Raw genomic sequence first — 14,509 nt, forward strand, 5'->3', positions numbered from 1 at the left:
ATTCCAGAGTCGTGAGAATCAAGCACGTCAACTGTTGTGTATATTTAAGACCATTTACACTTAGCCTTCATCAGGCCTGTTTTAGATGCTATGCTTCTACTCCTTAGCTGTGAAGTCATGATATGCTGTTTGCTACCTTCCACCCCTGCGTGACAAGGTTTTCTGAGGCATAGATGGCAGACCATGTTCTGAGACAACCACTGTAAACAACAGGGCACAGAGAGGTAGGTGCTACAACATGCCATCAGTCACCTGGTGACTACACAGTAGCGCGGGCTAAGAGTATTTGCAGCATGACAGCCCAGCCTAGATTCAGCACCTACAAAAAGGGAATGTCCGAGATGAAATTGCCTAGAAAAATCTAACTCTTACCTAAGCCTAGAAAGAGCATGAGGGTAACAGGACAGCCCAATGCTGTTGGTAAAATGAACTCTCCACTTAGTTTTGGGGTCTTTGGGGTTTGTTTTGTATTAGAGTATGCACCAGGTGCTTAGGGGCTGGTTCCAAGTATGGGATAACACTTCCAAAATATAAGTTATTTTAAACCACATGACAATCATTTGCTTGCCCCACCCCTCACACACCTGCTTTCACTAGAAATCATGTTCCTCTTCATGTTTCATAGGCATTAAGTGCTCCAAATAGGGCAGTTAGAAACAGCTAGAGGATTGCAGCACACCACGTCTGCCCAGAACAGTCATTTGTTACACTTAAAACACATCTATGAGTTAAATGGGAAGGATCCCTGCTATACAGAATTTGAGCACTGATAACTGTTTAGTCTTGCTAGCCCTTTCTCTAAATATCAAGAGGTTTACACATACAGTGCTCCTTTATCTTCTCCCCACTGCCTGCCCCAGCAGTCTTTAAACCAGAGTGAGTTTAGGAACTTGCAGCCCCATTTCTGTTAAAAAAAAATAATTAAAAAAAGTTGTGCAAGAAAGCAGGGAATGTTCAATGAATCCAGATCTACTTTGTAGTTATAAAATTTCCAATGGCAAAGTAGAAAGGGCAAATAACCCAGTGATCATATGGCTTAAGTTTAATGCAAAGCACACTAGGAGGTCCACGTGCAGGGAGAGAAGAGTCCAAGAAAGATGGAATAAGAAGTGTCCTGAAGATCAGTGTTTATGCATAGAATTCTTCTTGTTTGTGTGGTTTTTGGTATCCTCCATTAGACTGTTTTGGTTCATCCAGTGAATAGCTGCCTTCGTCTTTTTTCTTCATTCTGTACAGCATGAATGCAACTAGGAACACTGCAAACGCCAAGCCTACTAATCCTCCAGCAATAACACCTAGAAGGGGGAAGAAGCCACAGGTCACTCTGGATGTCACACCACATAATGCTACTATGATTGTAAGTTCCAGATCGATCCCTATTGTGCAGTCCCTGACTTCATGACTTCCAGAAATTAAGTCATCCTTTGCCCCCTCCCAAACCAGTCATCCTGCTATTACCAAGAGCCTGCTCATCTACATGACGTAAACCTGAAGAAACAGATTCCCACCGGGCCATGCTGCAAAGCACGCAAGGCTACGTCGTTCAACTCTAGTAATTGAACCCAGGCAGCACTAGAGCAGTTTTACTGGAATTGGAGAGGAGCAAAGGAATAGGTTCCAACAGAAAATTCCAGATAACTAGCAGAGGCTGCTTTATTATTAGCAGATTAATATTTGTTCTGGAAGGGTTTTGACAACACAGAATCGTGAGTCATCACCTTCGTTTCAGAGGTCTAACATAAAAGGTTGGCTTTCACGCTCAGAGATGTACTTGCGGAACTGCAGCTTCTGCTGCCTTGAAGACTCCTACGGGAGTCTGCTTTTACCAGCTAGAAATCCAGAATATCAGGTACCTCCAAGAACTTCTTTTCTGTCCATAATTCCCGAGGCTCCTGCTGCTTTGGCATTCCTCCCAGAGTCAGCCAGTACTTCTGAGTTCTGGGTGGGAACCAACTCCTCATCTTTAGTCAAGATGAAGTCTCCCTGTTGGGACATACAAGGCAGGTTATTCATGTTTCTCACCATGTCAGTTTCTGGAGATTTTCCACTTGTTTTTTCTCATCTAAAACCCTCCACCAATATAACCTATTAAATCAATCATTGGTTTTGATGGACTACTACCCTTTCCTTCAAAACCAACTTACTACATTCTACTGAAGCCATCTCCCTGGAAAGGCTGTAAAAACTATTAGTCCTCACCGGGTCTCCAGAGCCATCTTCAGAAACCTCCTCATGTGTAGGAACAACATCCTCTGGAGATGATGTTGTAGGGGCGGCAGCGATGTCTCCCTCATGATGGATAGCAGGGTGGGGCTCAGGCGTGTCCTCAGTGTCTGGCACAGCAGAGCTAGGGATTTTAGGTTCAAGATCATGGACAGTGCCTGAGGCTTCTGAAGGAGTTACATGAACTACTGAAGGAAAGTGACTAGTGGGGCTTCTCACTGTTGTTGTAACCACGTCATTTGTTGGCTTCTCATCTGGTGAGCCCAGGATGGATACTTCATCCTTCACGGCTACAGCTGGCTCTTCTGTCACTACACTGCTAGTTGCAAAAGGAGATACTACTTCCTTTTCAGTTCGACTTTCAATTCCAGGAAATGGCTGTTCATTGAAATCCATTGGCATTACAAGTAACGAGGAGTTAGTTGGTTCTCCTGGGATTCTCCAGGTGCGAGACTGGTCAGTCAGGGGACCTGCAAAATAAAATAAATAAAAAAAATTATCCTTGGCCAGTTTAGAGACCTATTAATATTATCTTCAGCATGCTGGTCTAAGGTGGACACCTAACCTGCATAGCCAATTTTTGTAAGAGCAATTCAGTTTGTGATTCCTTACCCTTTTCCCTGGAATCAGGAAGGGACAGACCAATGCACTGTTTAGCAATACTCTTATTAGTCCCCTGCTCCTCCCCAAGGCACAAGCACTAGTCTGTTTGTGGACAGGTCAACATCTGCTTTCAGTACACTGGTTGCTCAGAATAGTTATCTGACTCTTTTTCCATAAACATTCATTTGATACAGAGCAGTCACCCATATACTCAACATCTTTAGTCACTGGTACATTTGGCACTGATTTCAGGGTCTTATTCCTGCAGAATTTAATCAAAAATACAAGCATGTGGCTGGAAGGAAGCAGAAGGATACCATGCTTTAGTTTGCAACAGCTTTCTCTTTCCTCAGTAACATCATTCTGATAGACTATTTCCCCACCTTAAACTTCCTTTATTCCTCTTTTAAAAAATTATGGCCTATGGGAATTTCATGTCTGATGACAGACAAAATTTGTACTTGATTTATGTCAGCAGGTTGGGGTTTACACACCCTGAAATGGTATCTCCTACCAGCTCGTCAGAGAGTACAAAGGCCCTTCTTACGGTCTCTGCTCCCCATAAGTAAAGAATCACTCCATAACACTCTTCGCATGGTACCTCATATTAGCAGTCACATGGGTTATACCTGCTTCTGCTCCCTTTCAAGTCTCCAACTCATTTTCTGCTGTTAGTATCTGAAGCAATACAAGATGAAGAGATGAGGCTTTTTGTCTGTTCCCAACTCTCCTAACGTGGGGCAGGGGTGTGCGTATGATTCCACCCTGCCCTGCTTTTAGTTCGGATGCTCATCAAGGTCTCAGTTGCCACATTCCGGAAGGATCAAGCACTCACAGTACAGGTGCTAATAACTCACCTTCACCTGAACCTGAGAATGCATCATCGTCATCACCAGATGAATCAAGATCCTCAGGAGGAAGGTTCAGATTTGTAGTTTGCTTTAAAGAGAAGGTGAAAAGGTGTGTTAGTGATGAGATTAAAGTTATCATGTTTGCACAGAGTCATCTAAGGGCTACTGAAACTTACACAAACTTTCTTTGTTTGGATTGCGTTTTCTCAACTTTCTTCATTCCATCCCCCCTCCCCAGAACTTCTGGTTAGTCTATCCAGTCTTGCTGTCTCCCTTCTCTATGCTGCTTCTTGCTTTGGGAAAGAGGAAAGCAAGGAATCCTTTCAGAGCTACATCCTGGTAGCTCAGTCCTTACAGAACACAACCATTCTGCTTCAGGTTCTGATTGCTTATGTGTCCTGTATCTACCAACCTCATCATCTATGAGTTATTGCATTACTTCTAAGGAGCAGAAAGGAAGAAGAGACAAAGCAGTTTGGCTTCTCTGCATTTTTGAGCCCTTCCAGCACTGATCACATATGTGAAAGTACAGCATCTAACTAGAAGTAGAATGACATTCCCTTTTTCTAAGCGTGGGCACTCAGACTAAGTCCTGAGATAGAAGCCAGCCTTCCACATAAGAGAACATAGCCCTGAGCTTTCTCCATTTATATCTCAAGGAGCACAATAACCAGCACAGAAGTTCAGGTGTTGAAACAAGAGGCCAAACTCCCGTTTGTCATAACACACAACATCCAAAGCTGTTTGGGATATCCAAAGAAGAAACACTAAGAGCAGGGTGGTTACCTCACGCATCTTGTTGGCCTCTGCTGTATACACTTACTATTCCCATCGGTACAATACACTTGACTTTCAGCTCATGACTAGCACTAGGTTTACTTCTGCAGGGCTGTTATTACCTAACCAGTCATTCTCCCTTCTCAGATTTCAAGCCAAAGCCCTACAAGTCACTTCTCAATTTTATCTTTCCCCATCCAACTACATTTGCCATTTTCCAGAATTTTCACTTCTATCCTACCCTCAAGATGCCCTTGTCATCCCTTTCCAGCACTGCCACATCTGCAAGTGTAGGAGATACTGCACTGCATCATCCAAGCTGATCATGCTTTTATCAGGAATGTGAAATCTCATTTTTTTATGTAAAAAGAACATACATTGCAACCAGACTCACTGTATTTCTCCAGCCTGCATTAAGACAGGTTCCCTCAAAAATAAATAACACTCATTTTCATCCTAGGGAAGAAGTTAGCCAGCACTAGTATGACCTGTCACGCCAAGCGATGGAGCTCTCTTATTGTCACTCTATGACCTACATGGCTGTATTTATCGGCCCTATGTCCTTTTCATTCTTTGAAGATATCAGGTTTATCTTTTCTGTCCTTAACACTTTATCCATTCCCCACACTTCCACAGAAGTAGTTTCCAAAGTGCTTAACTAGCCCATCAGATTCAACCTCTCTGAAGACCAGGGTGCAATCTGCCACCAACCTAATCAGGCCCAAGATCTTACCCCTTTCTAGGCGATCATTGAGGTTAGATGTACTTAGATCTCTTTTTTCTAAATAATGAGAAAGTAAGAACAAAAAACCCCTCATACAGACATTACACTTTTTAGTATTTTCCTTCTCTACTGGAAAAAGAACAAAATGAATCTCACTTCCCCTCAAGCTTCTACAAGCATATTTTAAGAATAATTTCAAAGAAGAAATTGCCCTTCAGTCTTTGGTTAGCTGCATGTCATGAGGTAATTCGGAATTTCAGATTTGTTCCTGCTTGTTGCACCGTGCTTTTGCACTCATCCACGGAAAGTAGGTCGGGTAAGTACTTCCTGTATGTTCTCCTTCTTGTGTCGAAGGTCAGTGACTCACACAAACTGATCTCACTACACCTCAAGTATGAAATTGCATGAACCGTGGTGTACAAAGAATACAGAAAGAACTGCCAGGCTTCCCCAACTCTGCTCCCTTGAGCGTCCTTTTCAGTATGTTCAGAAGTGAAATCGGACTTCCAAAATTGCACCATCTGGTTTGATCAGTGGGTTGCGGAGCATTTTACTCCCTCCTTTCTTGCACTAGCAGTGGCAAGCACAATCCTTTGTTCTCCCACTCAGCTTGGTTTTGAATGCAAAAGGGAGGTGCATACTCCTCCCAGAGGGAGGACTCTACCTTGAAGCAGTTGAAAAACAATCTCTCCAGCTTTTTATTGAAGAAAGGGACTGCCAACATACTTTAAGACGTGTCACCACACACCTTCAGGTAAGACTGAGAGTAAATTCTCCCCAAATCCGAACCTTCCAGGATTTCCTTAGACCTTAGCAATACTCCTGAATGGATCAGAGACTGTCAGGAAATGAAATAGCAATTCTTGATCTTGACTGCTGAGCCAGCACCCCCTCCCCTTGTGGTGTTAACGGATGAGGCTTGTTCAGTCATGCCACACTTCCTTTCTTGCTATCCAGCGTGTTCAGCCAGCCTGCACTTACATTACCCCTCACACCCAAGCTTTCAGCTTCTTCCCAGGCTGCTGCTTGTTCTGTTTCTCCATAGCCTTTGTCATGAAATTGTCTGAATCCTAGTCTGCTGCATCTTAGCAGGGATTGCTAGGCCCTCCTCAGATGATCAAAGTCCACTGCAGCCCAGCCTAAACCAATGGAGACCATGCTGTTTCAGTGTAGAGTTGCCCAGCTGCTGCTCAGCTGCCACCCTACAAACATTAAGGCAGACTCAGACTGGTTCCTGTCTCCTGAGGCTGGCTACTGTACTTCAAGAGAATAACAGAAAACATGAATCAGAATTTATTAATTCTGCGTTCCACAGCTTTACATGAGAACTTGGCAAAGTTGCACTAAATGCGTCCTTCAGCTTAGTTGTTCCAAAGGGTCTTGTCCCTAGCTGCTCCTCCACCTCCCTTTGACCAGGTAGTTTGAGGCCTGGGATCTGAGAGGGCCTTTCTTCACCCCAAATTCTCAAGGGACAGTACAGGACTATGCACATGTAGATACCAGTCAGAATATCCACAAAGCGATGTAACTTCATGACATCGTCCAGTTTTGTAGCACATGAGCATTAAGGAACAGTTGCCTAATTTATGTAACTGTATGGTTATATAAAGGCTACACTTCTTGCTCCATAGACTACAGCTTCAGCAGGCATGACAGGCAGTCACCTTTCCTTATGGCACCACAAAATGCAAGTACTGCAGACAAGTCATGCTTCTCTAATGATCTGCTGCTGACAGATTTCAGACATAGCAAGGTTAACTTAAGACACTGACTCAGGACAGCATCGGAAGGGATAGAACTAATTTGGGTTTGCAGCAGGAAGATGGACTGTGCTGTTCAAACAAATGCCTCATGGTCAAGGCTTTTCCATGACCTTTTACTGCAGCTGAGTTACACCAATGAGAAAGCTTTTGATTAGTCAAGAGGATTAGGAATACAGAATACAGACTGAATCACCAGGTTGTGCTATCATACGAAAGAGTTGAAAATAAACTCCATCTTAAAGCAAGATTACTCTACGAACAACTTTGCATTACTTCAGCTCAAAACGTTATCATCAGATTGTTCGATATAATCAGCTAATGTGGACATGCTTTTAGAAATTACTTCCATCATCACTCAGTTTATTTTTCAGTCCATTGAGATTATTTGTGGACCATTCACATGGTAACTGATGCCAGAGAAGCTGCATGAACACATTTAACTTCAGACAGTGGATCCTTTGAAGGATCTCTGATGATATCTCATGTATCCTAGTCAAAAAGCTTTCAATTCTTATACTGCACCTACATGTTGCTTTTTCACCATTTAATAAGCTCTTATTTTTCAGTTGTGTTCTTCTAGCAGCTTGGGCAACTGATTAGGAATGCTTGTCTAGCCCTTTTGATTTGGTGTCATTAAATTCAGTTGCACATAAGTAGTAAAATTTTTAACAGCATTTCTGATACGCATTGACCAGTTCCGATTAACCAGTGGGACCCCCTTCCCCAAGTATCAAAGCAGCCTATTTAGGGGAACCCCAGGGAGACTGTTAGCCTCTGCTCTTGCTGAGCACTGTATTGTTGCAGAACAATAGTTATTCAGTTCTGCTGGGACAACCAGAAAGCTGTTTAGAGGCATCTTCAATTTAATCAAGTATGGGCCAGGCTTTCACAACTCATTAGCAATATTGGCTCCAGAAGTCTGATATACTCGACTTTGTTCTAAAGGCATCATTTCTAACTATTCCTCAGTCTTCACCTTGGTTGCAGCCTCAATACATGACTCTTTCTGTGCTTCTCGCATCAGATGCCACAGAGTTCCCTCCTGCTAGAGCACAGATCTAAAGCACTCTCTCATGATGAAGGGGAGATTTCTAGTTTATTAGTTGATCTCACCCTGCCCAAACTGTGAACCACGTTTCTTTAATTTGGAGCCACGGTATATGTAAGAGGAAGGCACTTCTTTCAAATTGCTTGGAGGTAAGCAGGAACACCGGCTTTGTCACAAGCCCTAAACTAGATCAGGGATGATTTATATCCCATTCTTACTAATCCAAGTTAGTGATCAGCCTACTACAGCAGTGTCGAAAATGCTTGAAATCCTCCATTATCTGAATAATGCTGTTGAATTTGCACATTTGTTTCTCCTAATAAAACCTTCTTATTCAGCTGAAATGGAAGGCGCTCTAATGAACTCTCCAACCTCAAACACCTCCCTGAACGCCCTGCAAGGTTATTCCAACTTTATGGGAAGCAAAACCAATGGCTTGCTCTTGTTTAGAGAGACACCTAAGAACCAAACAACTATTTGCTCTTTGGTTTGCCTACTAAATATGACACTGGAGCATCTAGAAAAAGACTTTCACAAGGATTTGAACAGCTCTAAAACAAACTCAGACAGAATATATACTATATTCTATGCACTGAAGAGCAGAGCTAGTCCCTCTAACAGAAATGCTATCTATCTGAGCCAGAGTAGCCTGAAAAGCTTCTAACCTCAAAACATTGATATTAGTGTGTGGGTAGACAAAACCACCTGCTGAATGAAGTTTTAGCTTTGTTAAACCTTGATATTCTGCAGTTAATAGCCCACGTGCAATTAACTCCAGTCCCAGATGTCCGTGGTCTTCACACAGCTTAAATGGTTAAGCACAAAAAAACCTCCAACTAACAAAATCACTGGCATTCTCACTTATCCCCCTCCTTCTGCATGCATACAGACTGCTAGCAGTAAGTTGACCATGCACACCTTCAATTTTAACAACCAGCCATAAATTCTGGAACAGCTGAAATAGAACTGAAACTTTTACGTGGCAAGTCAGAAGTGAAATTTGCATGCAAATCCGCTACCTCAGAAGTCAGCAGCAGCATGGCACCATCTCAGCTAATGGCTATTCCAGTTTTTTCTCCACTGCTCAAGATAAGCACCAGTGCTGCTTGGTGACCTGCAGATTAATTATGTAGTTACCTTCCTAGAACAGCCAAAAACACAGACTAACAGCACAGGCCAAAGAGCAGAAAAGCAGCCACAAACTGTCCCACAAACAGCCCAAGGACCACATAGTCTAGATTCAAGCAGTACTTTTATCCCTGGCTAAAGTTCCAGTCAAGGCTGTTCAAAGCATTACAACCATCTGCCCTTCCTATTTCAGGTGGCATCATTTCCCTCTTCCCTTAATGAGATTCTGCTGCATACCAACAGGCTTCAGCATCTCCCTCCTTCCACCCATGAGTTTATGCCCACAGGAGTAAGGCTGGTTAGTGGCTCACAGGGTGCTCCTTCCCAAGCGAAGCAGTCAGGCAGCTCTCAAGTGGAAAGTAAAGGACGCTCTTTTGCTTAACAAGGCAAGCACCATTTTAGCAGCAAGTGGTAAGTATACCAGTTAATCTGGCTGCTTCTCTATCAGATCATTATAAGTATAAAGAGATCTGAAAAATCTTCCTTGAGTTCTTACTGACCTCCTCTTCTATTTTTGGTGCTTGGGCTCTCAAGGCAGTGAGACACCTTTCAATGTCTACTCAAAATAGGATAAGACCTTTTAGGATCTAGTCCACTACAGGCAGGACAGACCAGATTGTAAACTCTGCCCACTGTCCACTAGACTTCGATCCTCCTTTTCTGCCAAGTTTTGTGGCCACAGCTATAGAAGCATCCTCTGATCCTTTTAACAAGATGCGGCGGCCAGGGAAGAAGAGCATCCAGCTACTCTATACACACAGCAGCTACAGTCCCAATACTTCTAGAGGCTCACCCGATACATACCGCACTCTTGCCCCATCAGCATTACATTTTCTCCTTACTGTGCCCTGACAGGGCAACTTTTTTTTTAATGAAGCAGGGCTGAAACACAGCAATCAACATGCCAACAGCGAGAATGAACCAGCCTGTATCAGGTTGTGTTTCACATTCGGCGGAAGGACCCTTTATAAACTACCACCTCCCAAAAGCACGTGTCACTTCATGCTTCTTGGACCATCCCCTGTATAGTTAGTTGTTCATGCAGTCTCATGGTGAACCAGATTAGGGAACTGGTAGAGTTAAAAAAAAAAAAAGAGAAAATATCATGCAAAGAATTTTCCAGCAGGACCAGTTTCCCAATCCTGCTCGGTGTACAAATGCACAAGTGTTTGTACTGGCACAGGGCAGAGCGCAGCAGCCAGGGCTGCTTAAGCAATTCACGGAGAATCACAGCTTGGGTTCCTGGGATGCTGACACACATTCACCTACCCTACAGCAGAGGGGTAGAAAAATACTCTGCCAATGCCAAGCATCATGGAAATGCACATCACTACCCGCAGACTGCAGGCAACATGCAAATTGGAGGCTGACTCAAAGGGCTATGCAGGTTTATTCAAAAAGGAGCAAGGAGAAAGGTTGTAGGGAGAGTTCTCTTCCGCAGAGTGTTTGTTCACACCAGGTGAGGTTTGTTCCAAAGACTGACAACAAATGCTTTTAAGTCCTCCCCTAAACACAGTAGCGAAGGCTAGACAGATGTCTTATTCAGAAAGGTAGTTGTTTCACTTTTGCCTTGGGCCACCTGAACTTTATGGGAAGTCCAGTACAATTGCAGTTTAGTACTGGACAAGGATTATGTTGCACAGTCTTCAGCCAAGACGGATGAGCAAAGCCAGGAGCAGCCGGAATCGAACAGTGCTATGGACTCCACAGCCAGGGAAGCCTGTGGCCATGCAACACACACAGCATCAGTGACAATATCACTTGGGCACACTGCTAGGAGTGTGCAGAGCACCATGTCCGTTCTGATGCAGAACAGCTGAGCTGCCTCCCAGTTCTCTCTCACCAAGCTCCACTAGAAGTCTGGTCAGTCCTTCAGAAATACAGAGAAGCGACTTAGTCTGTGCTCCTGCTTTTTTACCTGGAGGCTATATCAGAGACTGCTTCCACTCACGCCAACCCACTCCTTCCAGCCAAGCAATACAGCCCAGGCCAATGACTGAATCTTATTGGCAACACATCCACAGACATGCCACATAACAAGCACTCAACTGAAGTCTGTATCAGTGGCAAGTGTGAGTTATCACAATATGGGCAGAGGTGGAGTACCTTTTGTCTCCCACGTTCAAGGCAGCCCGTGTTTTGAAGAGAAAACTCTTTTCCCTGCAGCAAATCTCTTGAGAAGCAGCCCGTTCAGTTTTATGCTACAACTGCTTTTCTTTAAAGAGCCTTCCCTGCAGCTCTTTAACATACTTGATAGTTCAGGCATTCATTTCTTCAGATAGCACAAGAAAGCCACAGTCAACGTATAACCTCAAAGGGCTGTGCAAAGTAGGTGCAGCTCAGCGAGGCCATACAGCTTATAGCTCCAGTTCATCCTGGGGAATTCATTTAAATCTGTTTCATCTGGCTTGAGAGATGAGCAGCAAGCTGCATAAGCAGAGACCAGACAAACCTAACTTGTCTTAAAACTGTCTGACTTGAAGTCACCAGCACTTCTTACTTTCTAGTGTAGCAAAACCAGGAGAGAAGATTCAGTCTTACAGCAGCAGTCAGTTCATCTGCTTGTTTAGAAAAGCATGGACAAGGAATTGCTTAGTTTCAGCCAAAGCCAGCGGTGGGCTGCCTGTCTCAGGAACTCTGTCAAAGTAAGGTTGAAAGAGGGGAGTATGCTGCAGGTCAGAAAATTCTTATGGCATGGAAACCCAGCCAGCAAAGGACTCTAGTAGCCCAAAACCCACTACCCATGCATACTAGTAACTGCAAATCAGATAAACATGATGGAAGAAGAAATTAAAAGTGACAGGATCTAAGGTCCCTCCTGCCTTTTTCCCCCTCTGCAGTAGCACAGCCACCTACCCCCTGGCTACCACACACTCCGACATGGCTAGTTCACAAGATGCAGGATGACCACAGCATACTTGCAGCACCTGCTGTGATGTTCAGGCAGGTGAGGTTGAGTAACTCATCTCAGACAACTCATCAGCAGTTATAGCCACTTAAATGGAGACTGGACTTTGTAGTGTTGCCCTCCAACACATATAAACACACTGACCTTCAACAGCAGTCCCAGCAAAACTAGTCCCTGTCCTTAGCTAATTATTCCCATCTATGTGTTGGCCTCTGTTGCCATGAACAAACGGTCTCACTTACATCTGGGTGCAAAGACCTTTCTTTGCCCCATCTCTTGCCACCCACTCACCCTGTCTTATGGGATCAGCACAGGTGATGTGACAGGATGTGGTCAGTGACAGGACTGTCACTGTGGCAAGTGCAACTTGCTATAGAACCCCTGAGACTTCCTGGCAAGTGCAAAAGTGGGCTTTAGATTACCCAGTTACTCCTTTGGGCTGGAGAAGACAGTCTCCTCTTCCATAAAACTAAGAAACAACCCAGCTCTCAGTAAAGCAGACTGGTTAGCATTATAGCCCCGAGACTGATGAATGTAGTCCAAGGCTGGGTTTGAGGGGAAAAAGCTGCAAAGCAACTAGTGTCTCCATTCATCTACTGTCTTCTTCCTGTAGGCCTGACAGCTCAAAATGGTCAACATGCAGCTGTAGGCCATGTGCCAGGATGCCAAGATGCTCAACTCTGCACACTCCTCCTGCTGAGGCCATCACTGCAGAACAGAGCACAAGCCTGCAGGACACCAACAGGACACAAGAGAGGCAGTTCAAGGACTTTGGTCCCACAGGAGTGCAACCTGCTCTCTTCATCTTCAGCCATTCAGCTCAGGAAGTCCCAACTCAGAAATCAGAGACATGGGTATAGGAAAGCATGTCATGGACTATGGCATCTCAAGTCTTCAAATTAAGCTGGTGGCACACTATGAATCACCAATGCTTCCCAGTAGCACCAGAAAAATGTGTGCACCTCTGGTCCTAGGGAAGCTTGTTTCTCGGAGACAAATGGCATACAACTTGGCTGGTGGAACTACTACCCATGTCAAGTGAGCTCCATGCCAACTTCTGTGTGATCAGCAAAATACCACAGGAAACACTAGAGAAGCATGAGTGCTCCGGCCTGAGCAGCTGTGTTCGCAGAAGTTAGAAGCAACCTCATCACCATGCTACACAGTATTCTGGGGGGGATGAAGCTGTTCTGCTTCACCTGAGGAATGGAAGGCAACATGCAGCCAAGAATACTTCCTGTCTCCAGGAATTATTATCAGGCAAGAGTAAGTGCAACAGCCTTTGGTATCCAGGCACATGGCTAGGAGAAGACCCAGGTTATCTCAATCCTGGGAGTTGCCCCACTTCTCCTTGAACTCTAGCAATTACCTAGTCTGAGATATGCCAAGGAGCCAGGAGACAAAGCTGTAAGATCTTCCTGAAGGATCACAGAAGCATTTACACTCTATTAGTGATACATATGTATGTTTCTAACTCGAGCAAACTGTTGCAGTCCTATGCTATGTCAGTGAAATCCAAGTTTCAGATAAAAATCCCTAGTATATCATCAAACTAAGGGTATACTGACAGTACTTTTGGTTCCTAGCAGCTAGGAAGTTATTTACACCTGAGCAGAAAGATGAACGCACAACCCTGGGGTATGAAAAGGCTCATCAGGTTAGATGGTAAACTTAATGAGACTGCTTAAACCTACAAATAGCTGACACAGTATTCTGATTAGTTACACAAAGTTACAGTGGAAACAGCCAGACTTAAGGTTTTATAGGAGGATATATCCTATGGCAACTGGATATATCCTATAGCAACTGCTGATGCAGACAACAAAATTACCTTCTATTTGCTGACACTTCAGTGGCAGAAACACCCATCAGCTATACGGTGTGCTGCTATCAAACTGTTTTAACTTCCCAGCCAGTCTGCTTGTAGTTGACCCTACAGGCCATGTATCAAGTCCTTCATACCATGATAACCAGCCTGGAACTCAACAATCCAAGACAAGGCCTTTTTGGCTGCTTTTGTAAATACCACATTTTCTCCAGAAGGCACAACGAAGGCTCCAGTGCTTGCAAAATGTTTTTTTGCTAACAAACTATATTTTCCATACATACATCCCAGACATCTGTTACCTTTGAATGCTGTATTCCATTATAGATTTCGTACTCAGTTGTCTTACAGTAACCAACTTTTCAAGCACATCCCCATTGAAGAGCTGATTGATCAGGGAATTGGAAGCACCCAGAGAGAGCTGCATGGGTTGCACAGCCACTGCCCCAGTCTGCATCTCACATGTGTACACCAGATGGCAGGACTGATCCCTTGATGCTGTTATTTGTCACTCTGCTACAGAGGACCTTGACTATTTGCAAGGGAGTTGCAGAAGCAAGTTAGACTTGGGCAGTAAAACGAGCCAACAGTTGGCATTCAGCAGCTCTCTTCTGACTTGGTCACACTCCCTATAGCTAAGCTCTACCCAGTTTTAAGAA

At 44.1% G+C, this 14,509-nt stretch overlaps 1 protein-coding gene across 1 annotated transcript; it reads right to left on the minus strand.

Moving 5' to 3' along the window:
- Positions 1-592: 592 nt before the first annotated feature.
- SDC1 (syndecan 1) lies at positions 593-6,712 on the minus strand. Its single transcript, XM_010145603.1, has 5 exons — positions 6,500-6,712; positions 3,684-3,765; positions 2,200-2,693; positions 1,854-1,983; positions 593-1,295 (listed from the first exon to the last, which is right to left on the minus strand). Exons 1-5 carry the CDS (start codon positions 6,710-6,712, stop codon positions 1,129-1,131), a joined length of 1,086 nt encoding a protein of 361 aa, XP_010143905.1. The 3' UTR covers positions 593-1,128.
- Positions 6,713-14,509: the final 7,797 nt, after the last annotated feature.

This window comes from Buceros rhinoceros, unplaced genomic scaffold (assembly GCF_000710305.1).
Source record: "Buceros rhinoceros silvestris isolate BGI_N320 unplaced genomic scaffold, ASM71030v1 scaffold1810, whole genome shotgun sequence".
NCBI lineage: Eukaryota > Metazoa > Chordata > Aves > Bucerotiformes > Bucerotidae > Buceros > Buceros rhinoceros.